General features: G+C 41.5%; 1 protein-coding gene across 1 annotated transcript in view; it reads right to left on the bottom strand.

Annotated features, from left to right (window-relative positions):
* The window catches only part of arhgef28a (Rho guanine nucleotide exchange factor (GEF) 28a), a 41,135-nt gene that overhangs the window by 6,127 nt on the left and 10,149 nt on the right, over positions 1-24,859 (bottom strand). The window contains exons 5-35 of the mRNA XM_035667571.1: positions 23,043-23,232; positions 22,076-22,265; positions 21,465-21,534; positions 19,903-19,949; positions 19,624-19,696; positions 16,306-16,421; positions 15,936-16,198; positions 15,670-15,853; positions 15,456-15,567; positions 14,710-14,796; positions 13,273-13,315; positions 12,293-12,394; positions 11,032-11,155; positions 10,246-10,381; positions 9,459-9,514; positions 9,275-9,335; positions 8,989-9,121; positions 8,770-8,885; positions 7,943-8,083; positions 7,496-7,746; positions 7,279-7,404; positions 7,036-7,153; positions 6,648-6,902; positions 6,458-6,534; positions 6,114-6,292; positions 5,902-5,993; positions 5,620-5,805; positions 4,741-4,973; positions 3,917-3,964; positions 2,683-3,201; positions 584-869 (exon numbers count right to left, since the gene is read on the bottom strand). Coding sequence (XP_035523464.1) covers positions 584-869; positions 2,683-3,201; positions 3,917-3,964; positions 4,741-4,973; positions 5,620-5,805; positions 5,902-5,993; positions 6,114-6,292; positions 6,458-6,534; positions 6,648-6,902; positions 7,036-7,153; positions 7,279-7,404; positions 7,496-7,746; positions 7,943-8,083; positions 8,770-8,885; positions 8,989-9,121; positions 9,275-9,335; positions 9,459-9,514; positions 10,246-10,381; positions 11,032-11,155; positions 12,293-12,394; positions 13,273-13,315; positions 14,710-14,796; positions 15,456-15,567; positions 15,670-15,853; positions 15,936-16,198; positions 16,306-16,421; positions 19,624-19,696; positions 19,903-19,949; positions 21,465-21,534; positions 22,076-22,265; positions 23,043-23,232 — 4,614 coding nt within the window. The remainder of the gene's footprint in view (positions 1-583; positions 870-2,682; positions 3,202-3,916; positions 3,965-4,740; positions 4,974-5,619; positions 5,806-5,901; positions 5,994-6,113; positions 6,293-6,457; positions 6,535-6,647; positions 6,903-7,035; positions 7,154-7,278; positions 7,405-7,495; positions 7,747-7,942; positions 8,084-8,769; positions 8,886-8,988; positions 9,122-9,274; positions 9,336-9,458; positions 9,515-10,245; positions 10,382-11,031; positions 11,156-12,292; positions 12,395-13,272; positions 13,316-14,709; positions 14,797-15,455; positions 15,568-15,669; positions 15,854-15,935; positions 16,199-16,305; positions 16,422-19,623; positions 19,697-19,902; positions 19,950-21,464; positions 21,535-22,075; positions 22,266-23,042; positions 23,233-24,859) is intronic.

The raw sequence follows: 24,859 nt of genomic DNA on the forward strand, positions 1-24,859 counted from the left end.
AAATAGTCAATTAATCAATTAGTTTATGGGCAGAAAAATAATCGGTTATTAATGCAAAAACCACCAAACATTCTCTATAGTTATATATTTTTTTATGCTCTTCTATATGTGATAGTTTTAGCTCTTTGTGCCTGAGAAATGTATTCAAATGAGACAATCTGAGAAATGTTGAGGTAAAAATTTACACTTCTAACACCTGTGATGCCTGGATACAAGTAAACACTGCTTTTTTAAGGAGTCACAAGCCCAAAAGGTGGGGAAAGATAATCTTTCTTGATGTGAAACTGAATATCTTTGGGTTTCGGACTGATCGTTGGACAAAACAAGATATTTTAACTTTGAGCTTCAAGAAATTTGAATAAGCGATTAATGTAGAAAATAATCAGCAGATAATGAAAATTATTCTTAGTTACAGCCCTCGTCTACACACCAGGCCAATATGAATACATATATGAAACCATCTCACACAGCATGTATTAAATATGATCCCTCATGAGCCCCTAGTTGTCATTCAATTTGCGTTTTGCTTTAAACTTCCCCTCTACAATAGATGCTAAAACATGATCTTGGGGGTAATTCTTACCACTCGGCGCGTGCTGCAGTCCCAGCCTTCCTGCAGGGCTGTAGAGGTATCCTGACCCCATCACCCATCCCTGGGACTCTGAGTGTGGACTGAGGGGAGTCTTAGCTATGGGGCTCTGTCTGCTGTTGGATCTTGCCAGCAGGGTGTTAAGACAATTGTGCGCGCTGGGGTCGATTCTTTTGTGGTGGACGTGGCGGTTGTTGACGCTGGTGCCGGCGAACGCGGCCTCATTCACAAACACGGAGCCATTACCAGCGTGGTCTCTGGACTGACTTGGTGCTGAGTCCTGAGGGAGAGAGGAAATGTCACGGTCACATTCTGCAACAAAGCTGAAAGATGAATATCAAGAGCACAGCCAACTGACAATCAGATGAAGCTCATAGTCTTTCCTGGATGAGAGATTCTAAAGCAGGAACGCTGATGGACTGCATGGTTTCTACACCTGTGAAACCATTCAACAATGCACCTTTGTAATTCACTGAGGCATTTGCATGAGGGAGCAGGAAACACATTTTATTTAACAGGTACCTATAAAAGGCTCTGTTAACAGACCTTTGGATCAGTTTCTCTAAAACTGTAATTAAAAAGGGTGGTTTGGGTGCTTCACCAAAAATCTAGTATAGATACATAGTATTTATATATATATTTTTTTTTTTGGTTTTATTTGTCCAGGCTTTTAGATATCTGTGTCTGACATTTCAGCCTCCACCTAAATGCAGTGGAAGTGAATAGAATTTCACTTGTGCCTCACAGCATTTAAAAATGACTTACTCTGATCCGACTTCACTGTTTTTATAGGGACTATTGTCCAGAATAATGCAGAGGCTATTTCTGAAAAAATACTTTCAGCGCTGGATATCTCAAACCCTGGGCATACACAACTAAAATGCATGACCAAATACAACCGGAGGTGAGTGGAAAAAAATGTTTAGTCATCTGGGTGAAGTGACTCTTTAATGTGCAGTGAAAGGTGTCACTGCTGCAGATTGCTCAAGGCCTCGCATCCCCTTCTCCTGTCCTCTCCTAATACCCCCTCTCTCCAGCTCCATCTTTCCATCAACATGGCCTCCTTTCCTCTGCTGAGCGGAGGCAACATAGCTAATTAGAAATGACCTGAGACACGGTGTGTGTGTATATGTGTGTGTGTGTGTACGTCATTCGATCTGTCTCTGACCCTGTGAACTGCTGCCTCTGGCTAAAACATTAGCATGGGAACATTAGGATATGTACGGCCCCCGCACGCCTTTGTCAGACCACTGCTGTTAATGCAGCCTCCACACTGGCTAAAATATATGAATAGAAATAAATAAGTTTGCAAAAAGCCAGGAGAGCCTCATCAAGTCTAGTCTAAAAAAAGCCCAAGGTGCTGTGTAAATTAATGAGGGAGAGGGGGAATATTGTAACACGAGTCTGCTCATTTGTCTGTCCATTCGACTGCTCCCTGTGTGCGTCTTTTGAACAGTCGCACCTGCTGAACTGAGCAGCACAAAGCCGTACCCAGCAGTGGCTCACATAGATGTATGTGCTATATTAGTTTCACCGCTGCTGCTTGCGCATGTGAGGTACACTGAGACATAAAGGGCATGGAGAACAGTGCACCCTTTATCCTTCATGCCTTCCAGCTGTGGGGGACATTTCACTGTAGTGCTTTTCAAACAAAGAGTTGATAATTTAAGTCCTCTCAGACACGATTGATTGGTTTCTTGGGCTGCGTGCCTGTGGTTTTAATTATTTTGTCGGAGCTTTTATTTGCAACGGTTTAATTATCATCAATCATTAAGATGTTTATTGGTGAGTGGAGCTGCTGGAGCACTAAGACAAATGATGCTGAAATTGCTCTCATTATCGCAGGTCGTATATCAAGAGTGGATTGAGCAGCTCTGTGTAAATGAGTGAACCAACTTAACTCAGGCTGAAAGCTGTCTGAGAAAAGCTTCTCATTAATACATTTAGCCAAGAAATACTCCATAAACACTCCATAACCACCTCACACTCATGTCAGGGTCAGGAGTTTTAGTCAGGAGCATTACAGAGTCCTCGACTAACGCCTCAGATTAAATATCAGAATATAGCTCTCAGTTGGATGCCCCCCCCCCTACCTGCTGCACATCTAGAGGGATGACCATGTGAGGAATCACAGTGGGCAGACTCCTCTGCCGGCCATGCCTCCAGGTCTGGAGCAGCTTTTGCTGGTTCTCCAGCCGCTCGCGCTCCCTCTCCACATTCCTCTGGCCCTCTCTGAGACGCTCCAGGCTCTGCTGGTACTCCTCCAGCTGCTCATCCAACTCTTCCCTCTCGTGCCTCAGCCGTTCCGCCTCCAGGTGGCACTGCCTCTCCCGCTCCTCCAGCCGACTCTCCTGCTCCCCCTGCTGGTTCTCCCTGGCCTGGCACTCCCTCTCCCAGCGCTCCTTCTCTTGGCGCAGCCGGTCCTGGAGACGCTGAGCCGCCACCACCTCCTCCTTCCGCTTCTCCAGGTTACGCTGCTTTTCCTGTTCTTGAAGGGTGTTTCCCCGGATGCTTGGAAGGTGCGGTCGCTGCACGCGTGGGGATGGCCGACCAGTCTCTTGGAGGAGGAGCCTCTGGACCTCGTAGCAGCTGTCCTGGATGGTCACTGTAGCCTGGCATAGAAAGGACAGGCAGAGAGATGGGATTCATGAAGATGCAAAGGTTCAACCACCACTTAAACCACGTGGGCTTCCTCACAACAGGCAGTAAGAGAAGGTAATTTGAATGGCAAAATGTGGTGGAAATCATGATCAGGTTTTACTGGGTGCCCTGACTTTTTATGTGATAAGGCAACAGCCTCTCTTTACATGGTGAAATAATCCCACCGCCACTGGTAGCACTGTGGTTTTTAGCTTCATATACAGGAGTTTTGAATATGAAAATATCGTTGTGATCAAAACGACAAACTCACACAGAATCCCGCACACACATACCCTTATGCAAATACACACGCACATGTTCTCTCTATACAAATTTACATTTTATACCAAAGAGTAGTGTTTGTGTGAATAGTGAAACAAAAGACCCTCATATATCTCCGAGGAGAAAAAAAGATCAGTGGGATTCTCGCTCCTGTAGCACGCTTCCTTTGGCTTCAAACAGCTGCGGAGAGTGCGGAGTTGGTTCTCTGTTTACTGAAGCTGGAGTGTGCAGGTATATTAAAGCCTTTATCTTGACTGGGTATGACACTAACATAGCATGCATACATTCTCGGTGAGAACATAAGAGGTTTGTTTGTTTACTGACTTACTGACCGGATAATAATACCCAGCAGATGACGGCTGTGAGCAGGATGAAAAGTAGCTGCATACTGAGTAATGCACTCACCTGCAGACTGTAGAGTAACTGAGTCAGGCTTTGGACACTTTGAGCAACCTGTAAGAAGACATAATCGCACACAACCTGCAGATTAACAAGCCTGCTGTGTTATCCATGCAGGATTTTGAGGATTTCATGTAAATGGCACATTGTTTCAGCTAGTTAATGAAATACACATTACAATCTACTTACAGGGAAGTCAAAATATTTTCCTCTCATGGCAAGCTCATGGAGAGAGATACGTTTGGTAAAAGTGACATTCATGCAACATTAGCGCCCCCTTGAGGATGCTTGGTGTCCTATTACACAGTTTAGAGTTAAATTATCACATTGCAGTTGATAAGAAAATCATTTACCTCACAGGTCACAAAAAGCTGCACACGGTAGCACAAATGTGGCATGGTAATTGGAATAAGTCTCCATTTCTATATTTAATGGAGCAATACCACTGGGAACTAAATGGACCTCTTCCTTTATTATGAGCTTATCAATAATTCATCACATTAAGACTGAAATGTAATTCTATTAGGCTGCACTGAATTATTAAAACAACTGTTAGTAATCTTGAGCCACACATCTGTGGTAAAATGGAAAGAGGTGAGGTGCAGAATGTTGCAGGCTGTAAGAGGCTATAATGGCCGATAATATTTCTGCAATACCACTGTACCTCCACCATCACAACTACAGTAATGGGGAAAACATTCCATCACATTGCTGCATCAATTTTTACCTCAAAAACACCAATTTAATTCTCAACTTTAATTTATATCACAAGGTCTTACCAGAATTGCTATAAGTTAAATGCAATTTCTATACCAGCCACTGTGCTGTACCTTGAAGTTGATGTCATCCCGGTCTGTTTGCAAGAGAGTTGGGGACTGAAGCACAAAGGCCTCTGTCCAACTCCCATCACTGGTCTCAGGGTTTTCGGGTGAAGCCTCAAAGTCTGAGGGAGAGTGTGCAAGTGTAGCAGGGCTGACAGGAAACACAGAGTCTGTGTCCGAGTCCAGGCTGGGACTCGATGGAGAACAGGCCTTGGATGACAGTGTGACTTTCAGGTTCTCAGCTGGAAAACAGAATAAAAACAAGTGTAAAACTACATATGCTGCTTAATCAGTTAAAATAACTAAATATGAGACTAAGAGTTCTGTTGGAAGAACATAACTCATTATTTGATGACATCATACAAACAAAGTTCTCAAGTACAAAGAAAATTACATCAATAATTTTTAGATTTTCTGGGCTTGTCCCCATAATTTTTTCATGCTGACAAGAGATGATGGAAAGATTTGTAATAGGAGTTCCTTTTTTGTTACATATACCTGAGCAAAATCCTGAATAAATGTATACCACAGGATGAATATATCTTTAAAATACCCTCCGACCAAGAACGACTAGACTGCAATTGTCATGAAATAAAGTGTATGGAGAAACTAACCTTTATTCTAAAATATTTAATGAACAAAATATAAAATCGTGGGGGTAAAAAAGTTACTATAAGTGCCTATGTGATGTATCCCATTAAGTAATAATAATAATAATGAGTATATAGTACTTGTAAATGCTACATGAGGGTTAAGGTAAAGTGTTAAATTCACTTTTAAGGCAAAACATCTTGCAATACCAATTTTTAACATCTTCTCTTTTCACGTTCTTGTCCTGTGTTGTCTGTGTTTGTTTCTGCAGTGTACAGTATATATAAAATGTCTCACCCTCTTGCAGAGCTGCAGCCAGCAACACGGCAGCCTGGGGCAGCTCCTCTGAGTGCGGCTGGACGAGCAGTCGCGGTTCAACCAGCGAAGCATCCGTCCTCCCACTCAGAGCAGAGAGCTCTGTGTAGACCTGCAGCTTCTCTTCCAGGCTGGAGCAGATCCGCTGGTCCAGGCTCGTTAGACTCTCTGGTACACAAGTTCACAGGGTTCACAGATGGTGTATTGTAAAATGTTAACTCAAGGGTAAGAAAAACCATTCAACAGTATAAAGACCTTGAATACCTTGGAACTTATTGATCTTCTGAATACGAGCTTCAGCAGCTCGTTTCTCCTCTTCAGACTCACTTGTGTATTCTTCTTCTTCCTCCGGACAGCTGAGGAAAGAAAACAGTAACTGAAGGTTAAACTGTTGGTGAAATCTGAATATGTAGCACTCAACGGCGTCCTTCTCCTCAGTTTACACACACAGATATAAAACACAGACTTTTACACACCTCTCTACAGCCTCTCTAATGAGCCTCATCCAGGTGTTCCGTTCCTCTTTGGATGATGAGTGAACCTCATACATTTCTGGCCCGGCGGCTGATGCGCTGATCAAAAACATCCCTCTCTCCTCATTTGCTACTTCTCGCACGATTAACTTCTGCAGGGCGATGACTGGAGGCTTCTGATCCTGGAGCATGTTAAAAGTGTGGAGGAATAATATATTACATGATGTGACAAGATAAAACAGAACAGGTAATAGCGTGTAACATCATAACAGAGACACAGCTGATTGCTGTTATAGCTCGGTATTTGTCTCTTCGAGATCTATCCCTTGTAATTAATGCGTGCGTACCACGGTGGCAAATGTATACTTCTGGTCTTTTTCTTGCAGGAAGATGAGTGCATCTGTGAGAAGGAGCGCCAGCACATCTATGGAAGTGAGGATAGGCAGGAAAACATTGTCATATTATCAGCCTCATCATGTATTCATATTATGCAGATGTGTGTAAAAAATCAAACAACAAAGCATATGCCAGTGTCACCTTTGAGCCGACCAGTGGCAGTCTTCCACAGGAGCAGGCCCTGGTGTTTGAGCGTTTGTCCCGGCCCCATCATGTCCTGCTTGCGGAAGGTGTTGCCGTTCTTAAGCTTGGCTGCGCTGCGGTTCTCCATGCGGCTCCACACCTCCTGTAACCTCTGATGCCGCTCGTACTCACTGACACTCAGGTCCACGGCCGTGATCACCTCTCGAATCTGAGACAGTGCTTTGGAAATGTCGGTGTGCTCCTCTGTTTCCTCTGAGGAAGGAAAAATACATGAAGACTAAGAGAGATATCTTGTTTCACTTGTACATTTCCAAATGCAAAATTGTGTATTGTGCTGTTATGACCATATGACCGTGTAGCCAGCAGAGGGCAGTAGATGACTGACCTTGAGTATATTGTAGGATCCTTTCCAGCAGCACTGGGTACTTTGTAATCCTTTGGGTTACCAGCAAAATGCACTCTGGGATCTCCCTCCGTCTCACCAAAGAATTATTACCTTGTTGCTTGAAAAAGTAACATCAAGAGTTATACTACATCTCCCCAAGCAGGCAGGAACTGATTCTTTTAGTTTAGTTTGGTTGAAAGCAGGATACATTTTTAAAAGAGATGCTCTGGGAAGGTTAAGTACCTTAATGAAGTTCTGAAATCTCTTGTTATGCTGCTGGAGCTCTTTGAAAAAGCTGACCGCTTCGTTGTGACGACTGCAGAATTCTCCATATACCTGCTTCATTTTGTCTCTGTTCTCATCTGAAAACTGCAACAAAACACACACACAGTGATTCACACCCTCACTGGTTTCCATTTATTACACCTAGGAGAAAGGCAGTCCCAGAAGACCGGCTAACCTGCTGGAGCAAAACGTCTCCGATTTGCTGGATGAGGTAGTTCCTGTGTCCCTGCGGCCGTGCTGAGCTGTGTCGGCGCTCCTTCATGGAGGCAAAGAAGGCGTGGTGGAAGAGGAGCAACTGGTCCAGACAGGGGAAGACCCGCTCCACCGCTTCTGTATCCAGCTGCACTTCCTCCTTCATACCTCGCCGGAAAACCTCGGCCATGATGTGTAGCGTCTGTAAGTGGTGAAGCTCAGTCTGCATCAGCTCTGCATCGGGGTCACACATGTAAAAATTCAATGTGTGTGTCACATAAAGACATGAATTATATCCTTATCTGTTACTCAATCGTAGGAATTTAGGACAATTATATTTGAATACAACAATTTTATATATGATATACTGACACTGGCAGAAAATGACACATTCCAGTGGTCTTCTTTCACAACTCTGACATCTGCTTACCGTAGATAACATCCTGCCTCTTGACAGCTCGTTTATCCTGCTTCTTGCAGAACTTGTGCTCTACTGTCAGACTCCATGACTCAGCCTCGTAATCCACAGCATCAACTGACATGTCGCTGTGGATATAAGCATCCACGCAGTCTATGGAGGGAGAGGATTCAGATTAGTCAATGTTCATAACATTTACTGAGACTTTCACCCATCTCAATTTACTTCTTTATTACTGGGTCTAATTATATAATACCAGTAACAAATATTAATAATAGTAAACAAATTATTTACAAATAATAAAAAGTGTATAATGAAATGTGAGTAATTTAAGGTATTCATACATTCCACAAATACAAACCAATTTGAACAGATTTTATGTTTTTCCCAAAACATACATAGGCTCCTCACCCATTGATCAGACAATAATTAAGTTTTACTTGTAATATTTCGGTGTCATGTGGCTTTAATTTGTAACACTATGGATTACTCACAAATCGTCTCATTTGTTTTTAAAAAGCAATGTCAGAAAATTACAATTTTAAAATAATACATTTCTATCTTTAAGTCTGTCCAACCATTTTCTGTTTTGCGTTACAATAACATTTATACTGATAGACGCATAGTCAGCAGCTTATTTGCATTTTCTCCCCACTTTTTCTTCAGTTTCTAGTACCCGATGCTTTTCTGAGCTGTGCTGGTTACAAAAGGACCTTGTAAACTACATTAGTCAGCATCTTCTCACAGTAGGAAACAAATTAATGTTTGGTTGTGTGAGGACATAAATTAAGTATTTGTCTATGGAAATCTGTAAAAAGTGAATACAATGAGCCTTATACCTTCTCCAAAGGATGAGTCAGTGGAGGTGGAGGACACTGGAGTCGGCAGGAGCTCTTCTGATCGGCTGGTCACCTTGGAGGCATCAGACTCTGTCTCGGAACTCTCGCTGAGCCGACTGTTAAACAGAGAAGAACATAGACAAGCATTATTATCCCTTATTGTTTTAACCAATATGCCCACGTCATATCATGTAATTTAAAGTCTGAGAGCTTTGTGACCTGTCACTGTACGCGAAACTCCCAGAGAGGGGGCTCAACTGGGTTGCAGTGTCTTTTCTCTCCTTAGGGGCCATGACAGGTAGAGAGGTGGAGATGGGGATGACACACTGAGGATTGTCTCTAACTGTGAAATCTGCGGGAAAAGCAAAGAGAATGAACAATAACCATCCCCAGTGCAACCAAAACATAACAGGACATTTCTCGTACAACATGGTACAACAAAACAAACAAAAGAGCTTGACAGAAAAATTGTTTGTGGCCGTCGACCCTTGTGTTGTAAACTCACTCTGTGGGAGGGATGCTGTCCTGTTCTTCACCATAGTAACTGCATACTTATCCTGAAGTTTCTAAGTAATACAAATGAGAGAGGCTGGTTACAGCATATAAACAGTTGAGATTAGGAAAAGGCTCCAGTAGAGATGAGCAGTTGAAACCATTTTTTTATTCCAATATTTCAAGACAGTACTCACCTTCAGACATGGGGGAACAGATTCCTTACAGCCCTTATGGACAATAGCAGGGCAACCTGGGGAAGAAAGATATTTTCAAGTTAATGTACATAAAGGTAAGCCTCTTGGTAGAGAAAGTGTTCAAAACCTTTACTACAAGTAGAGCATTGAAATTTAAGTAAAAGTATGTAAGTATAATCAGGAAAATTTACTTAAAGTATTACAAGTAAAAGTATCAATGCAATAATGTCATATGTGACTGTAATACTACAAAATATAATAGTTAGATTTTTATCACTCATGTGTTTTTGCGTGGTTGAGGTGGAAATAATTCTCTATTATTTTGTATAGGACTGCAACTTATTATTATTATTTTCATCATGGATTAATCTGCTGATTATTTTCTCCATAAATAGATTGTTTGGGATGTAAAATTCTGAAAATTTCACAATGCTTTTATTTTTTCCAACCATTAGTCCAAACCTCAAAATTATTTAAAAATTGATTAAAAGAATTCAAAAAGCGGGCAAATCATCACACGTTTTTACATGAAAAATGATTCCCGGATTACATTTCTATCAATTGACCGATTATTTCAGCTGTACTTGTATACACTGTTGGGTAGTTTAATTTATAACAAAGCATCATATTCATCATCATATTTGTACAATACAAGCTGTCAGAAGAATGTAGTGGGGTAGAAGTAGAAAGAAACAAGTCAAGTAAGTCAAGTAAAGTACCTCAAATCACTCATTTGGAGGTTGATTACTTGGTTGCATTCCACCACTGGAATTACATTATTACTTACTTGAGCAATGCAGCAGGTCCTTTCCAGATGCTGGTTTCTCACACACCATGCACACGGTGGGGCCTAAACAGGAGCCTGTGTTAAACCGATGTCCATTCAGCTGCCTATCCTTGGCCTCTCTGTCCTTCCCCTTCGCCTTGGAGAACCATGCCAGAGACATAGGCGTAAACAAAGAGGCCATACAGACAGAAACCAAACGTGACTGACAACTACAGCCAAGAACTCTGAGCAAAGCAGGCCTTAATTCATATTTTTGTACACCGGAGTGAAGATCTTTGTCAAGTTTCTATTTGCAGAGTAAACTCTCCCACGTGTAAGTAAATATATGAGCCTGGAAGGAATCCCCGCCTTTTTCCAAAACCGTATGAAAGTCCACCGAAAAGGAAATGGAGGGCAGCGTAAACAGCATATGCATGTCGGGGAGGGCTTCCAGTCTCTGTGCTGACTTAACAACAGAGGATTAATCATTGAAAGGAAAGAGGCCAGACACCATGTTTGGTCTGTCACTCTGACCTTGAGTTATTCCCAGAAACATTTCCTGGTTGTGTCTCCCACAGAGCAGACATACCGAGTCACATATTCCATACCTGAGTCTAGACCTGGGGACACAGGCTTTTACAAAAAAATCTACTATTACAAATACTTCTAAAGGCATAAATAAGTACAATTTAATCAGCTAATATATACCTGTCTAGGTTTTGTTCAGTAATTTTTATATTCCAGTTTTAATTTAGATTTTGTGTTTAATGGGTGTAACCACAGAGGTGTGGAATGTTGGTGGTTTACCTTGGTCTTGTTGCGGGTACTGGACATCCGGCTCTTGAGAAAACTGAAGGTGCGAATGACTTTGTACTTCTCTGACTCCACCTTTGTCGGGATGTTGTACTTATCTAACTCCTCCTCTTCAATTCTGATGGAGAATGAAAACAAAGTCAGAGCAAGTTCTCAACCTCGCAGTTGTCTTTTATAACTCACAATACTAAAACCGTGGTCTGCAGACGTGTGTTAGTTGGTAAAGTCCCACCATCCTGAATCTCTTCTTGCTGAATCAACAGGACAACGAGAGCAAGTATGATGGACTTGTGTAGGTATACAGATGATTATAGTGCCCAGCAAACAACTGGTTAATGTCATGGGTTGTGTTTAGTTCAAACTTCAACATTTTATCCAAAAATATAATTTCATCTGATACTGCACAGCATGTAGGTTCTGTTAAAATAAATGTTAATGAAAGCAAATGACATAAAATTCTGTTAAAAAAAAAAACACAAAATTGTGTTAATTCTCAGCAACTTTGCTCTGAAAGTAAAGGAAAGTTAGTAGAATTGTTAGAGGCTGGATACATGCACAACAACAAAGACAGACTTTTGGTGCACAGTGTTACAATATAAGACAACCTACTTTAATTATTGTTCTGCTGCTAGGGGAGGAGAGGAGAGGAGAGGAGGAGAAGAGACGAGGCAAGGACAGTGGAGGGAATAAGGACAGGAGTGGGAAAAAACGGAGACAAGAGGAAAAGGGAGAAGAGGAGACGAGAAGAGGGCAGACAAGAGGAAATAAAACAGGAGACAAAACGAGGAGAGGAGAGCAGAGTAGGGGAGAGGAGGTTGCAGTTTCATCAGGTGGTTAACATGCTGTAAGTTTTGGTAAGGAGAAATGGAAAAGAGAGGAGGAGAAGAGACAAGGCAAGGAGAGTATAGGAAATAAGAAAAGGAGACAAGACGAGAAGAGGAAATGAGGATAGGAGACAAGGAGAGTATAGGAAAAAAAGGAGAATGGGGGGAAAAGGAGAGGAGACAAGGATAGGAGGCAAGAAGAATAGAGGAAACAAGGAAAGGAGCACAGGGGGAACAAGGAGACGAGAGGAAAGGGGAGAAGAGAGCAGACAAGAGGGAACAAAAAGGAGACGAAACGAGGAGAGGAGAGGAGGTTGCAGTTTTGTCAGGGCGTAAACGTGCTGTAAATTTTGGTTAGGATTAATTTGTTTGAAGTGGACGGTCAAGGATGCTAGAACAGTCGAACGGGGCTCGACCCCCCCCACACATACTCTTTGAGGAACTCAGACAGGGTGAGATGCTGGAGGGACTCTGCCAGCTCCATGCTGCCCTCATCATCAGCAGACTGGGCTCGCTTACGGAACCTAATCTCCCTGCAAAGGACAGCGCACACACACACGGACATACACTGGCGTTTTAATGCTGATGAGAGGCCACAAAGGCCCAGGAAACATGCTATAATTGAATATTAAAAAAGAAACTTCCCTTCACAGAAAACAAAACAGAAATGGAAAGTAATGGAAATAATGCTGTCTGCTGTTCTTTTATCCCTGATTCTGTCTGGTATCTTCCACTAGGGGGAGCTACTGAAGAGTGGCAGTTCAATTAGGGTATGTATACATGAAGTGGCAGAGGAAATACTGTATCAATTAGCATCTTTCAACAGTGAAAATAGGCTGATTGGAATGAAAAAAGGAAAGGATCTTTCCTTTAAGGCCATATAAAGCAACACTGTCTTCAAAATGTTATACTTGATTGACCATAATTTGCCTGTGCTTTGTAACATACAGTACATTCATTATGTGTACCCATGACACAGCCGGTCATATCTGAAAATAAGTTTCCCAGGGGCAAGATGACACTGTAAGCCATAGATGAAAAACAGAGCGAAGACATTGTGCTTTAAAAACAGGACTGGAAGTAGCTCAGGGTCACACTGATATCTGTACGTCACTGCCTCTGTTGTCACTCGAAGACAGAGAGGATCAAAACAGTGACACACACGAAACCAGCTCTGCTTCACAAGGACAAAAGAGCTTTATAAAAGACGGCAGCAAACTTCACAGAGTACCCGCTGTCACCAAGCAACCCGGTCGTCATGGTTACGCACATATGTTGCTCTTGGCACTGGGGATTACATATCTGATTAAACACGCTGTCATTTTAATGAAGAGCAAGAGCCCAGATGAGCAAAGCCAATAAGGAAGGCTGAGACGTTTGGTATTCGGAAAAATAATAAATAAATAAATACCTTTTTTCTTGCGACTGCTCTGATATACCGAATGCTCTTTGCTCTGTGAACAGAAAGAATGAGGAGAAGTTGTTAAACTAATTGTTCAAGAACTTGACTACACTTTTAAAATGGACATGAACAGCAAACATTGCATGAAATATCCATAAAAAAAACAGATAAACTCAGGCAGCATAACAAATTCATCCATTCTTATTTACTCAGACTGGGAAAGAATTTTATATAGTCATATATACATTTCATATAATGTATAAAAAAGCTGTTCACCGTCTGAACAGGTTCATATGGAAGCATCTGAATACAACCACATTTGATATGCAAAGCAACAGAGATGATCCACAGGCATGTAAACAAAGACAGAACAGCACAGACAGACACAAAGCGCTGAGCCCTCAGAGACACTTCACGTCCCTCACCAGGCTGCAAATTTATGTCACTGCAACTGTGATTTCTTCTTGCACTCCCACTCCTATTCTAATCACGATAAAGCTGTGCCATGATTAGGACAGCCATGCAAACACACACCAAGGTTATTACAGTTACACGATTCTAATTTAATTTGTACTTTGATCGTTGTTTTTTTAATTCACCTGTCTAATTCCAGCTGATTTTTACTTTTAGTTTAGTTTTTCATGATTTGGTACTTCAAAGTGAGCTTTTTCTTGGATAAATATCCACAGATTTAACATTTCAAATATATTATAACCTTTGTGTTTTTAAATAATGTTAAATAAAAGCCCTTAAATTTAGAGAGCAAGTGGCAGTTCTGATAAAAAGTCCTGCTCTCTCCACACAGGAGGATAAAAACAAAACTTCAGAATCATGTTTCTGTTTTGGTTATATTTGAACCAGGCAACATCTGGTAGTTATGGAGCAACATTAGCATTCAGTGGAGTCATGTTTTTGGCCACTTGATGAATGTAAATTCAATATTCACGTTCACTTTGCTCTTTTTTGCTCCTGAAGAAAATATCTGGCTTTTTAGCTGCTAAATGCTCCACTATGTTCACCAGATAGTTGCTAACTTTGTGTATCTGCTGTTTGGTGCTGGGCAGGTGGTATAGGTGCAAGTGACTGTATCAAAACTGTATCATTAAAAAACAGCTGCCTACGTTGGGAAAAGATGCTGATGAGAGCGGTGAGAATGAACCAAAACAGTAAAGTTTTAGGGGCTGTGAAACCAAAACAATGAGCTAAAACATGCCACAAGGGGAACTGCAGGTCAGGTGTCATGTATTAGTTATATGGCCCATTGTTAATATAAAAGCATTGATTATAGCCACTTTAAAAGATCTTTTGCATTTGAATCAAGTCAGCCCGCCCCCACACATACACACGCACACACATACACACACACACACATAAGCACTGACACTGACACTGACACTGACGCTGGGCCTCAGCGCAGTGTGACGGCTGCAGGTGTCCAGTACTTACTACTAGGTTGGAGCAGAGACAGAGATTTAGACAGAGAGAGGGCCTGAAGGAGAGATCGGCTGTGGCTGACACTGTGGAGCACGGCATCTACAGGGCACAGTGGACAGAGGGCTGCTCACACATCAGCTACAGAGGATGCAAACTATCACCACGTACAATCAACTCCAGTCTGACAGCTCTTAAATCACTGTTCATGCAGGGGTGTAGCCTCATTGGGAATATTTGAAAAAAGGCTAAACTAAAATCTGATTGTTAAGTAATAGTAATACATTTTGGGAAATATTTACTTATCTGCTTTCTTACCAAGAGATTGAGATGATCAATGCCAGTCTTACGTCTCTTGTGTTTTTTCAGAAATGCTATAACAACCTTGTCTGAGGACAAAACTCCTAGCTGATTCCCCCTGCTTCCAGTCCAATATTAAGCTAAGCTAAGCTAAGCGTCTTCTCTCTGTAGCTTCATATTTATTGATCTTCTCATGGCAAGAAAGCGAATAGCAACTATCTCTTTAAGCACATTTTGGGAGTTGACTGCACTATGTTAGTAAGGAGGCTTTCTACAGTTAAAAGCAGGTTTAAAATAACAAAAGGTAAAAAGTCAGCTGCAATCAATCTTGTATGAGACTACACCATTAGTGACACACCAAACAAATCAAGTCAGTTCTGGGTCCATGGAAACATTGTTAGTTAAGAGTTAGACTAGATTTCTAACCAAATGAGGAAGTAAACGGTCCCAGTGTTACTGACCATGGCTGATATCTGAAGTGTGGTTGTCCCGGGAAAAACGAGCAGGACGCAAGCTGATTTTAGGGGAAGAGTAGGAATACGAACGCAGTCGAATCCCCGGGTCACCCAGTTCCTAGACAATGAAAAAATATTGAAAAAAAAACATAAGACTTAAGAATAATGAAGTGAAAATATCTGATGACGTGGGTGAGAGGATGGTGACATGGTGGTTTACTTTTGTGGTGGGTTCACATGCTGAGGAGGCCGATTGGCTGCGGGTGCAAGTGAGGTCAGGGGAGGGACGACAGCTTTCCCTTTTGACCTCACTTTTCTCAACATCTGAAGAGAGCGGGGAAAGCGGAGACTTTGTCTCAGTGCTGTCCTCTTCACTGTCCACTTCCAGAGCCACTAGACTGGGACTGGAGGAATAAACGACCAGTTAAACACAGAGACTCACCGGCAACGGGAAAACTCTACCTTCTGATTGGAGATATTTAATACCTGAGGTCACAGCTGTCCATGGGTGGACTTTCTCTCTGGGTGGTCGTCTCAGAGGAGGCGGGACGGTTCAGCCTGGCGAGGGCCTGGTCAGCAGGTGAGAGTGGGGGAGAACAGGGAGAGTAGAAATCTTCAGGATAGGGTGGAGGAGTGTCGGTTGCTAGCAAGAGATCTTCTGAGTCTACTGTATCCCATAACCCGCTGTCTGTCCCTGTGCTCTCCCTGGTCACTCCGCTGACGCTGTACTGGATGTCGGCATCTTCCGCCTGAGGTAAAAGAAGAGAGGATAATGGAGAAATACATTTTAAAAAGTAGCAAAACAGAGAAGATTAAATGATCATTTGGGGTTTAAAGGAAGAGGTTGATGTATGACCTGCGTCTGCTGTGTGATGGTCTGATTGCTGGTGTTGATCATGGAGAGCAGAGGGTCTGTAGCACACTGGGTGAACTGGCTCTGGACTCCACTGGACTGCACGGGATGCCCATTTACTGTGATAAACACACAGTAGAATCTCAGGATAGCTTCAGTATAGTTTATAATCATTCAAACAACTTCTCTTTGTCTCCACTCCTTTTTCCCTGTTAAGATCAACGACTCTACGGTACTGTACTGTACAAGATGTCTACCAGGAATTTGTTTTGATCCTGCTGAATGATTTACTGCTACAGAACATGGTGAGAAGCCACTTTTCGTTACCATTATTCATCCTAGCAGCAGCCAGACACTTAAAAGTCTGGCTGAACACAGACAGCAGCTCTCAGTGCTTTTAACCAGACAATAAAAACACATCAACAACCATATAAAAGAGAAAACTTTAAAATGCCAGAAAAGAAAAAATAAACCAACATTTAATAATATATCGACTTCAGTTCTGATAAGCCTTCTGTTCTGCTTCTCTCTAGTAATTCCAGATCATTGTGCCATAATTCATTGATCTTTCATCATTTAAATGTCAAAACTTAAGATTAAAGAAAGGAAAATGGGATGAGACACTGCATACCTGCTCCCTGTATGACCTTTAAAGGTTTGTTTTCATAGAAATCTCCACATATCAACCTTACCAGCAGGCTCTCTATTTGCTGGAAAAAACAGGATTATTGGCTTTTTGTTGAGTCATTTATTTGCTGAACAATACTCATGTACACACCCTCTCTTAATGATATTGATACACAGGGTAAAAAATACATGACTATAACACCTGAGCTGTTTAAAACCAGTGTTTATCACAGAAAACTCCTCTGTTCAGAATCTTCTTTATTTTTGGCCCCAGTACAGGTGAGTCTCCAGAGGCGACATGCATAGCAAAACAATGACATTCCAATCAGCCTCAACTATACTCTGTGTTTAGTGCTTATTAATGTTAGCATGCTAACATGCTAAACTAAGTTGAAAAAACTGTTGCTGCTGACAGATTTTTTATTTTTATCCCACCGAGCAGTAATCTAGTGCAGGCCCCCAGGATCAGCGCTGAACCGCACGTCTGCAAAGCCTCAGCAGCAAACTGTGATATTGCAAGTTACATGATGCCATAGGGGCCAAAAAAGACTCCGTAGGGAACAATCCCATACATAAAGTCAAAAAATGACATACACGATTTATATAGTATATATAAATCACCGTGTATACACCATATCATATAACCCATCAGACTGCAGTCTTATTCAATAACATTCTTAATTAACACATAATTCTTTTGATGATGGAAATAGCTAATGAGTGAGCCATCTCGCTTTCTTCTCAGTTTACAGATGCACATCCTTAGTACCAATCAGGCTGGTGTTGTTACTTTTTAACATGAGACACAAGAAACTATAGCAGTCAAGCGTATATAGTGCACTTATATTTCCCTCTGAGATGTAATAAAGTAGAAGTACAAAGTAGCATCTTCTCAAGTTAAAGTGTAAAAAATGTAAAAGTATTTCAACTATAACAATGTGGAAAATAACCTCCCTTGATGAGAAGCCATTTTTATAGCTCTCTGTGCACTTTCCACCAAGACTTTGATGTTTGGACCAACCATGCCAGCATTAATGTAAGGGAAATCCTGGGCATCACAGAGGCATTTCCTCTCTGCTGCTCCCACACAGTGAAGCCATTAGCATGGAGCTAAAACATACAAGGCAGACTTCTTATATCCACTCATCGTGTGTATCTCGTTTTCTCTATGTCTCTGTCTGCCTGTTGTAGTCTATTTGCTCAAATCAAACTGTCAGTGTGCATACCTCTTTCCACACAAATCTCTCCTCTGTTTCATTTACAGGATGGTGAAAGATTGAGGCAGCACCAGTCTCAGCTGGTAGACTAATTGTCACACTGGCTAGGTCCAACAATAACTGACACTCCTGAGTTATGTCAGTGAAACCAGAGAAAAACTTACGATCATTTCAACAGATCTGGAAAAAACAATAACTCTGGATGACAACTTTGTACCACAGCGTCCTCGAGGCACTTCTCATCCCAACAAAAGTATTCAGCTCAACAGTGAGTTTGATGACTTGAGCAATACCAAAGAATCTGCAGTCTGCTTAAGGGGGATCAATGCTCCTGTGTTGTCACTCATCACTGCTTCACGAAGGAGACACACTGCAGTTTATGGTCACAAAGTTTATAGGCTACATTCAGCAGCACCAGGGTCCCTCTAGAGTTTACAACAAACTCTTCATTCTTCCACAACAACACACAGGAAATTAACATTCACAGTAACCGTGGCAACACCTGAAACATTTTGAGCATCCTCTTCAAAGGTTTTACTAGCCTATGAGTGTTTCAGATAGCCAGGCCTGTACAATCTTGTGTGCACGTGTGTGGTTAAAGAGAATTCAAGCTTAATGTATGTAGCTCGCCTAAAATGTCAGCTTTTGTAAACCTACGATATTTGAGCTTGTTAACATCCCCCCTCTCAATTCAAGTACAGAGCTCCACTGTCCAGGGGGAGTCGGGGGAGGGGATGGCAGGGCGACAAGCCAGAGGGGAGGGGGGCATTTACCAGCTCAGACAGAGTTTGAGTGGGACAAGCCTGACCCCATTCCTGTCTTTGTCCCAGTGACAGGGCAGATTTCTGAAGTCTCAGACTGTGTCATAGTGGAAGCCAAAGGGTAGACCCCAACCCGCGCCGCCTGAAGGCAGACTCCCGGAGGATAATACATCCATTTAATCAAAAACTGCTCATCAACCTAAGACAAAGGTGAATTTCTGTCTGTGCAACAGTAAGTATATTGATTTCCTATGATGTGATTCAAAACAGAGCTCTCCATATTATGCCAACGCCACAAGAGAAAACATTCCCATCAGGGCTTCTCAACCAGCTTATTATGTGTTGTTCCCACACCCTGCTGTTCAGTACAGCCACAAATATGTTGCTGTGTTTTTTTATGAATTACCAGTTCATCATTTAAGCCACATGGTGCTTTTCTGCTTATGCCTTTGCAAAATAAAAATACTTATGTAACCAAATGTTGATGCATGACACACGTCGTGTTGACGGCACGACATCAGGTCCTCTGGATATGACTCTATTACCCAGCAATGGAAGACAGATGCCAAAGTATTATTTCCATAATATTAAAATGGAAATTTTGGTCTTGATAAGTTGCTGTTGTGTTTGCTGAGCCAAAATGTTGAGCAAGTAAATAATTCATTTATCTTTAATCCTTGATATAAATAGATTGAGAGAGAGAAGAGTAGAATTACCATATAATGAGGATGTGTACTCTTCAACATCATCGTCGTCATCCAAAGACAGAACAAGCTGTTCTTCAAAAACCTTCACACAAACCGGAAAAAAAGCACAACAGAGGGCGCATTGCTCTTAAGAAAATTCAACTATTGTTTACTTTAAAACAACACAGATACATGCCCAGTTGCATGCAAAGAACCAGCAAAAAACTTTAAGGCAAATCTATAAACATTTACAGACACACAACACACTCAGTACCACAGACTCACACATGTATCTGTATGTATACTCACATTGTCCACCAGCACATGCTCTTCCACTCGGAGCTCCTTGCTAATGCCTGTGCAAAATAAAAATATTTAACCAGAAGTTGATGCATGACATGCTCTCCTCCTCCTCCCAAGAACAGTCAGGTCCTCTGGATATGACTCTACTATCCAGGAATGGAAAACTGGCCAATGAGATGTTGTGCTCGTGCAAAGCAGCAGGTCCAGAGGAAGAGCACATACTCCCTACTGTGAGGTTGTTATTTCGAGAGGATTAATGGATGGCTGCTGAAGACGGGACAGGGTTAAGGTCAATACTAAGGTACACCTACTGCTTCCCTTTATGAGTCGATACTGCCATCTGCCATCTCTATGGTTACCAAAAACAGTGGTCACAGGTTAATTGAGAGCTACCAAATGTGTGTGCATGTTGAGTGTGTTTGAAAGAGAAAGGCAGACCGAAAAATAAAAGAGGTAATGGCAGCACTGAAGATCTGCAAGGGTCTCTCTCTGTGTGTGGTTGCATGCCAGCCTGAGCATGTCACCCCAGGAAAAAATAACACAATCTGCTCCCTTAAGTTTTCTCTGTACTCTCAGAAGAAGAAGAAACACACGTGTAAAGGAGAGTGCTCCTTTTATGGTGTCTGTTGGAAATGTTTTCTTAGTCTCTTTAGGTTGTAAGTGATGGATGTCTGAACATACAAATGTTTGCTCAAGTGGATGTGGTGGTTTGTTTTCCGCCGCTCTTCAGTGAAGTCTCTGCACTCTGCATACCACCGCACACAGACAGCAAATAAGAGCTGTTTGTGCATGCAGGGTTGGCAATACCAGGGCTAATGATTATTTGTATTATTGAGCAATCTGTTGATCGTTAAGTGTAAGAAAAGAGTAAAGAAAATGGTCATCACAATTTCCCAGAGCTTGAGGTGACGTGTTTAAATTGCTTATTTTGCAGAAGTCAAAACAACAGTCCATAATCAAATATATTTAGTTTAGAGTGACATAAAAACAGAGAAAATCTGCATTAAGAAACCAAATCATATGTTAAATAAATATTATAATTAATGGATTATCCAAATTGTTATAAATCAATTAAAAAAAATCAAATCAACTAATTGACAACAAATTTAAGGACTAAACATTACATCTGTGAGTCCTGAAGAGTTTCTGTCACTGTGTGTCTCTCGTATCTCTGCGTGTGTGTCACTGCGTGTGTGTGACGCTTATTTATTACAGCTCATGTTACACAGCTGCTACATCCATGGGACAGCTAGCATGTGGCACATAAGGGAGAATGCAGGTAATCCACATGTCTGGATTTAGTGTCTCAAGTAGGAGTATCATGGGTAAACACACACTTGATTACAAGTACATACTTGTTGAGTACAGGTTCAAGTACTTGTACTTTTTATTGTAAAATAAGTAATTCTGCTAAGAAATTCTTGATGTAGCATTGCACTTAACTACTTTCGCATGCAGGTTAATCAGGATAGTCACTGATAAGCAAACCTCATTATGAAACGGCTGCAAAGTCTGAAGGTAATAAATGGCCCCTGTAATCAGGAATTTAATTAATAAAATCACCTTACCTTCATCACTAGGAAGGAATTCGTCTTTGCTTCCCTTGTCTACCTCACTATCAGCTCTGAACACATTGATCTGGAACAATAACAGATCTTAAGTTAACACAGTCGCACTGTAAATTATACAAGGAAATCAGCAAATAATAGACAAAAGCAAAGATTTGTGATGTTATACAGTTTTATGGTCATACTACAAGAGCTGTAAAACTGCTTCAGCAAAAATCTGTAGAGTGACTAATGAGATCAATATTTCATAACATAATGCAAGTTAGTTCTGAACGAGTTACTATTACTGCATCTTGATCTGCCTATCCTTTTTATATTATACCTTCATGCCCTCTGATTTACAAACTGCAATCGCTGCAGTGTTGTGTTTACTGTTACTTGCTCAACCCTTATCAAAATGTATGATTGCACGTTAAAGGGTGTGAGAGTCAAAGGGTTTACTGTTTACACAAGCCCAAACAAAACTGGTGCAAATGGCGTTATCTCGACGGCAACGGCACATTACATCATGCACAGAGACGCATGGGAATATTTATTAGCCATTTGTGTCCTATATTGTATAGCAGATGTGATTGTGATAAGGATTTTAAACAAAGGTGGTTCACTCTCACCAGTTTGAGGATGCTTTTGTCTCCCAGTCTGTCTCGGAGGATCGTGATGCCATCCTGAGGGCAGCTGCCGGGTGTCTGCCGCACAGTCAGGGTCAGAGAGTCTGTCCTGGGACAAAACCTGAGCATGCAGGAGTTGTCGGACCACACACACCACACACCTGGAACAGGGCCGACTACAGGACCTGGAGGACTGATGAGGCGAGAGAAAGACGCACCCACAATTAGAATACATATCAGAGGAGGTGAGGTTAACATAAAGTGAATTTAATGAGAACAGAGAGGAGCCTCCCCTATGAATAAGCCTTATCAGAAATCTTCATTAGTCATCATTTACTTTGCCTTCTCAAGCTCTATCTGTACAACTTAAGTTAAGTTAAACACATTTTAGATGTTTAAAGGAGAATTTTGTGTACATTTCAGTCCTTACTAATCTATTCCACATACAGCTCCTGTTACTTTCTAATACCATACAATATGACGTCTGAAGGAACTCTACAGTGCTATTTTCTTTTGCTGCTTGAGTAGATTTCTGTAGTTGTCTATAAAGGACAGATGGTTTTAGCTGAGTCTCGTGTTTTTCTTTGCTTATCGAGCAGATTTATGTTGTATGTGTGTTATTTTACCAATGAAAAATTTCTGATAAGACAAAGGTGTTTGATGTTTGCATGTGTGGTCTTCTGATAAAGTGATGGGCCTCCCTCTACTGATAATGTCTAAGTCATGACTAACATGGTTATAGATGATGTGTTGTTTCCAGCAGCTTATTAATATCATAAAATAATAGCATGAGCTTCACTTGCAATTGAAAATGGTTCCAGAAAGCCTTAAAACTTCTTAAATAAATTGCCTTTAAAAAAACTAATCCTAGATGAAACTGAAGGTGTTTTTCTGGGAAGGAACACATTATTCCATGTATGTACTTATGGCATTCTCACAAATGCGAGATAAGATAAAATCATAGACTTACGCTGCCAGCACCCTGAACATGGCATGCTGTCCATCCTTCTGAGCCAGCTGGAGGGGTGTGTCCCCCTCCTGATTGGGTAAAGTCAATGCCCTTTGACCTCTTGGTTGGTGAATTAAGAAACGGGAGAGATGGACCAAACCCAAACGCACTGCGAGGTGAAGGAGGGTTTCTTTGGGCTGAAGCTCAGCTGCTAGAGGGAGAGACAAAGATTGAAGAGGTAATGAGATGCAGGGAAAGACAAACAAACAAAGAGTGTAGTGCAGTTTTACCTGAAATGAATAGAGGAATTTAGAAACTATGAAAGGCTTTTCATCTTAAAACAAATTTGCATACAGGGGTTTAATATCCTAATCATGCATACTTAAGAAAAACAAATTACTAATATATCATTATCAACAACTCCCAAATTGATAGAAGCATCAGCCCCTTACAGTATGCAGAGTAAACCTTTCCATTAACCTTCAAATTAATCAGGGTTTGGCATTCTACACATGCTCTCTCAACTGTGTGCAGATGTACGGATCATCTGCTGCATATGTACAGAATGTGAGACAGTAGCAAACTGTGCAGATTAGGGAATGAAAGGCTTAAGGTCTGCAGTATATCAATAATATTACTACCCAGAAAAACTGGATGTTTCACTGAGCCAACACCTGCTGTGAAACAGTGGCTGCCTTTTGCCTTGTGTGCAGTGGAGTATAAGGGAGCATAAACAGCAAGTATAAGGGCAGATAAACAGTCCCGATTCACAGTGACTCTGAATGATTCTTTAACACAAGCTCTCTAGGCTAAAATCATGCAGGAGCACAGGGTGGCAACAGCTTGTCACAAATCCTCCATATACACCCTTGTTGTTTTGTAAGCACAAGATGAAAGACTGTTTCCGAGAGGGCCAGAGGTACTTTATCTTTGGGCCTTCCCTCTAAGTGTGAGAGCTGAAGGTTGCCATGGTGCTATCTTTTGAACCCAGAAACAATGAGCAGGAGAAAACAACTCTTATTTTCTCCTTTTCCTCTAATTTGTTGCTGGAGCCCTGAGATGAACTGAAACGCCCCGTCACCTCCACAGTGGCGCCGTTAATTGTGACCCAGTTTCAACCAACTGAGAGGAGTGAATACTGAACATGCTCTTCATGCAAAGTTCAACAAACAAGAATGTCATTGTTAAATAGACAAGTAAATAGCGCATTGAGAGACTAGGGGCCGACAGCTACTTTGCATTTTTCACCTCGCCCATGTTTTGCATATACATTTGTTTTTTGAAGCAAGCCATGTACATAATATACTATGCTGCTGTCTGTTGAGAGGATACCATCTAAGACTGAATCAGCAGAGGGCTGATCCAGTCTGTCTCAGACAGCCTTATTTCCTTTTTCTTCCCATGCTAAATAAAAAAATCTGGAACTCTCAGGAGGCAATAAACTATCTGCACCAACTCTATCAACTCAGTATGATTTTCCATACTAAGGCATTCTCTTCAATGTCTTAATCTCACTGCACCTCTGTTCAATATTTAGCAATACCTTGAAAAGCTATGAGTGTTTCACCCTCAGTTCCTAACAATGTGGAGAGACTTCTTTGAAAAAATGAAACATCATAAATAACAAAATCTGAGGCCAGACGCCAGAAACAACTCTGATACAGCTGTGGTGTGAAGTGCAGTGCAGAGGAGGATTGTGGAAGTTGATTTAACAGACACAGAGGTCTGCAAGACAAGTCTAATCTGACTGAAGAGGAATAATGGCAGTAATTGCTCCTTCTTTGGAGCACACCGGCCTCTGGCTGGCTGGCTGGCTGGACCTGCACATCATGTGATGA

The sequence above is a fragment of the Morone saxatilis genome, unplaced genomic scaffold, assembly GCF_004916995.1.
Source record: "Morone saxatilis isolate NCDOM2014 unplaced genomic scaffold, NCSU_SB_2.0 Contig21, whole genome shotgun sequence".
NCBI lineage: Eukaryota > Metazoa > Chordata > Actinopteri > Moronidae > Morone > Morone saxatilis.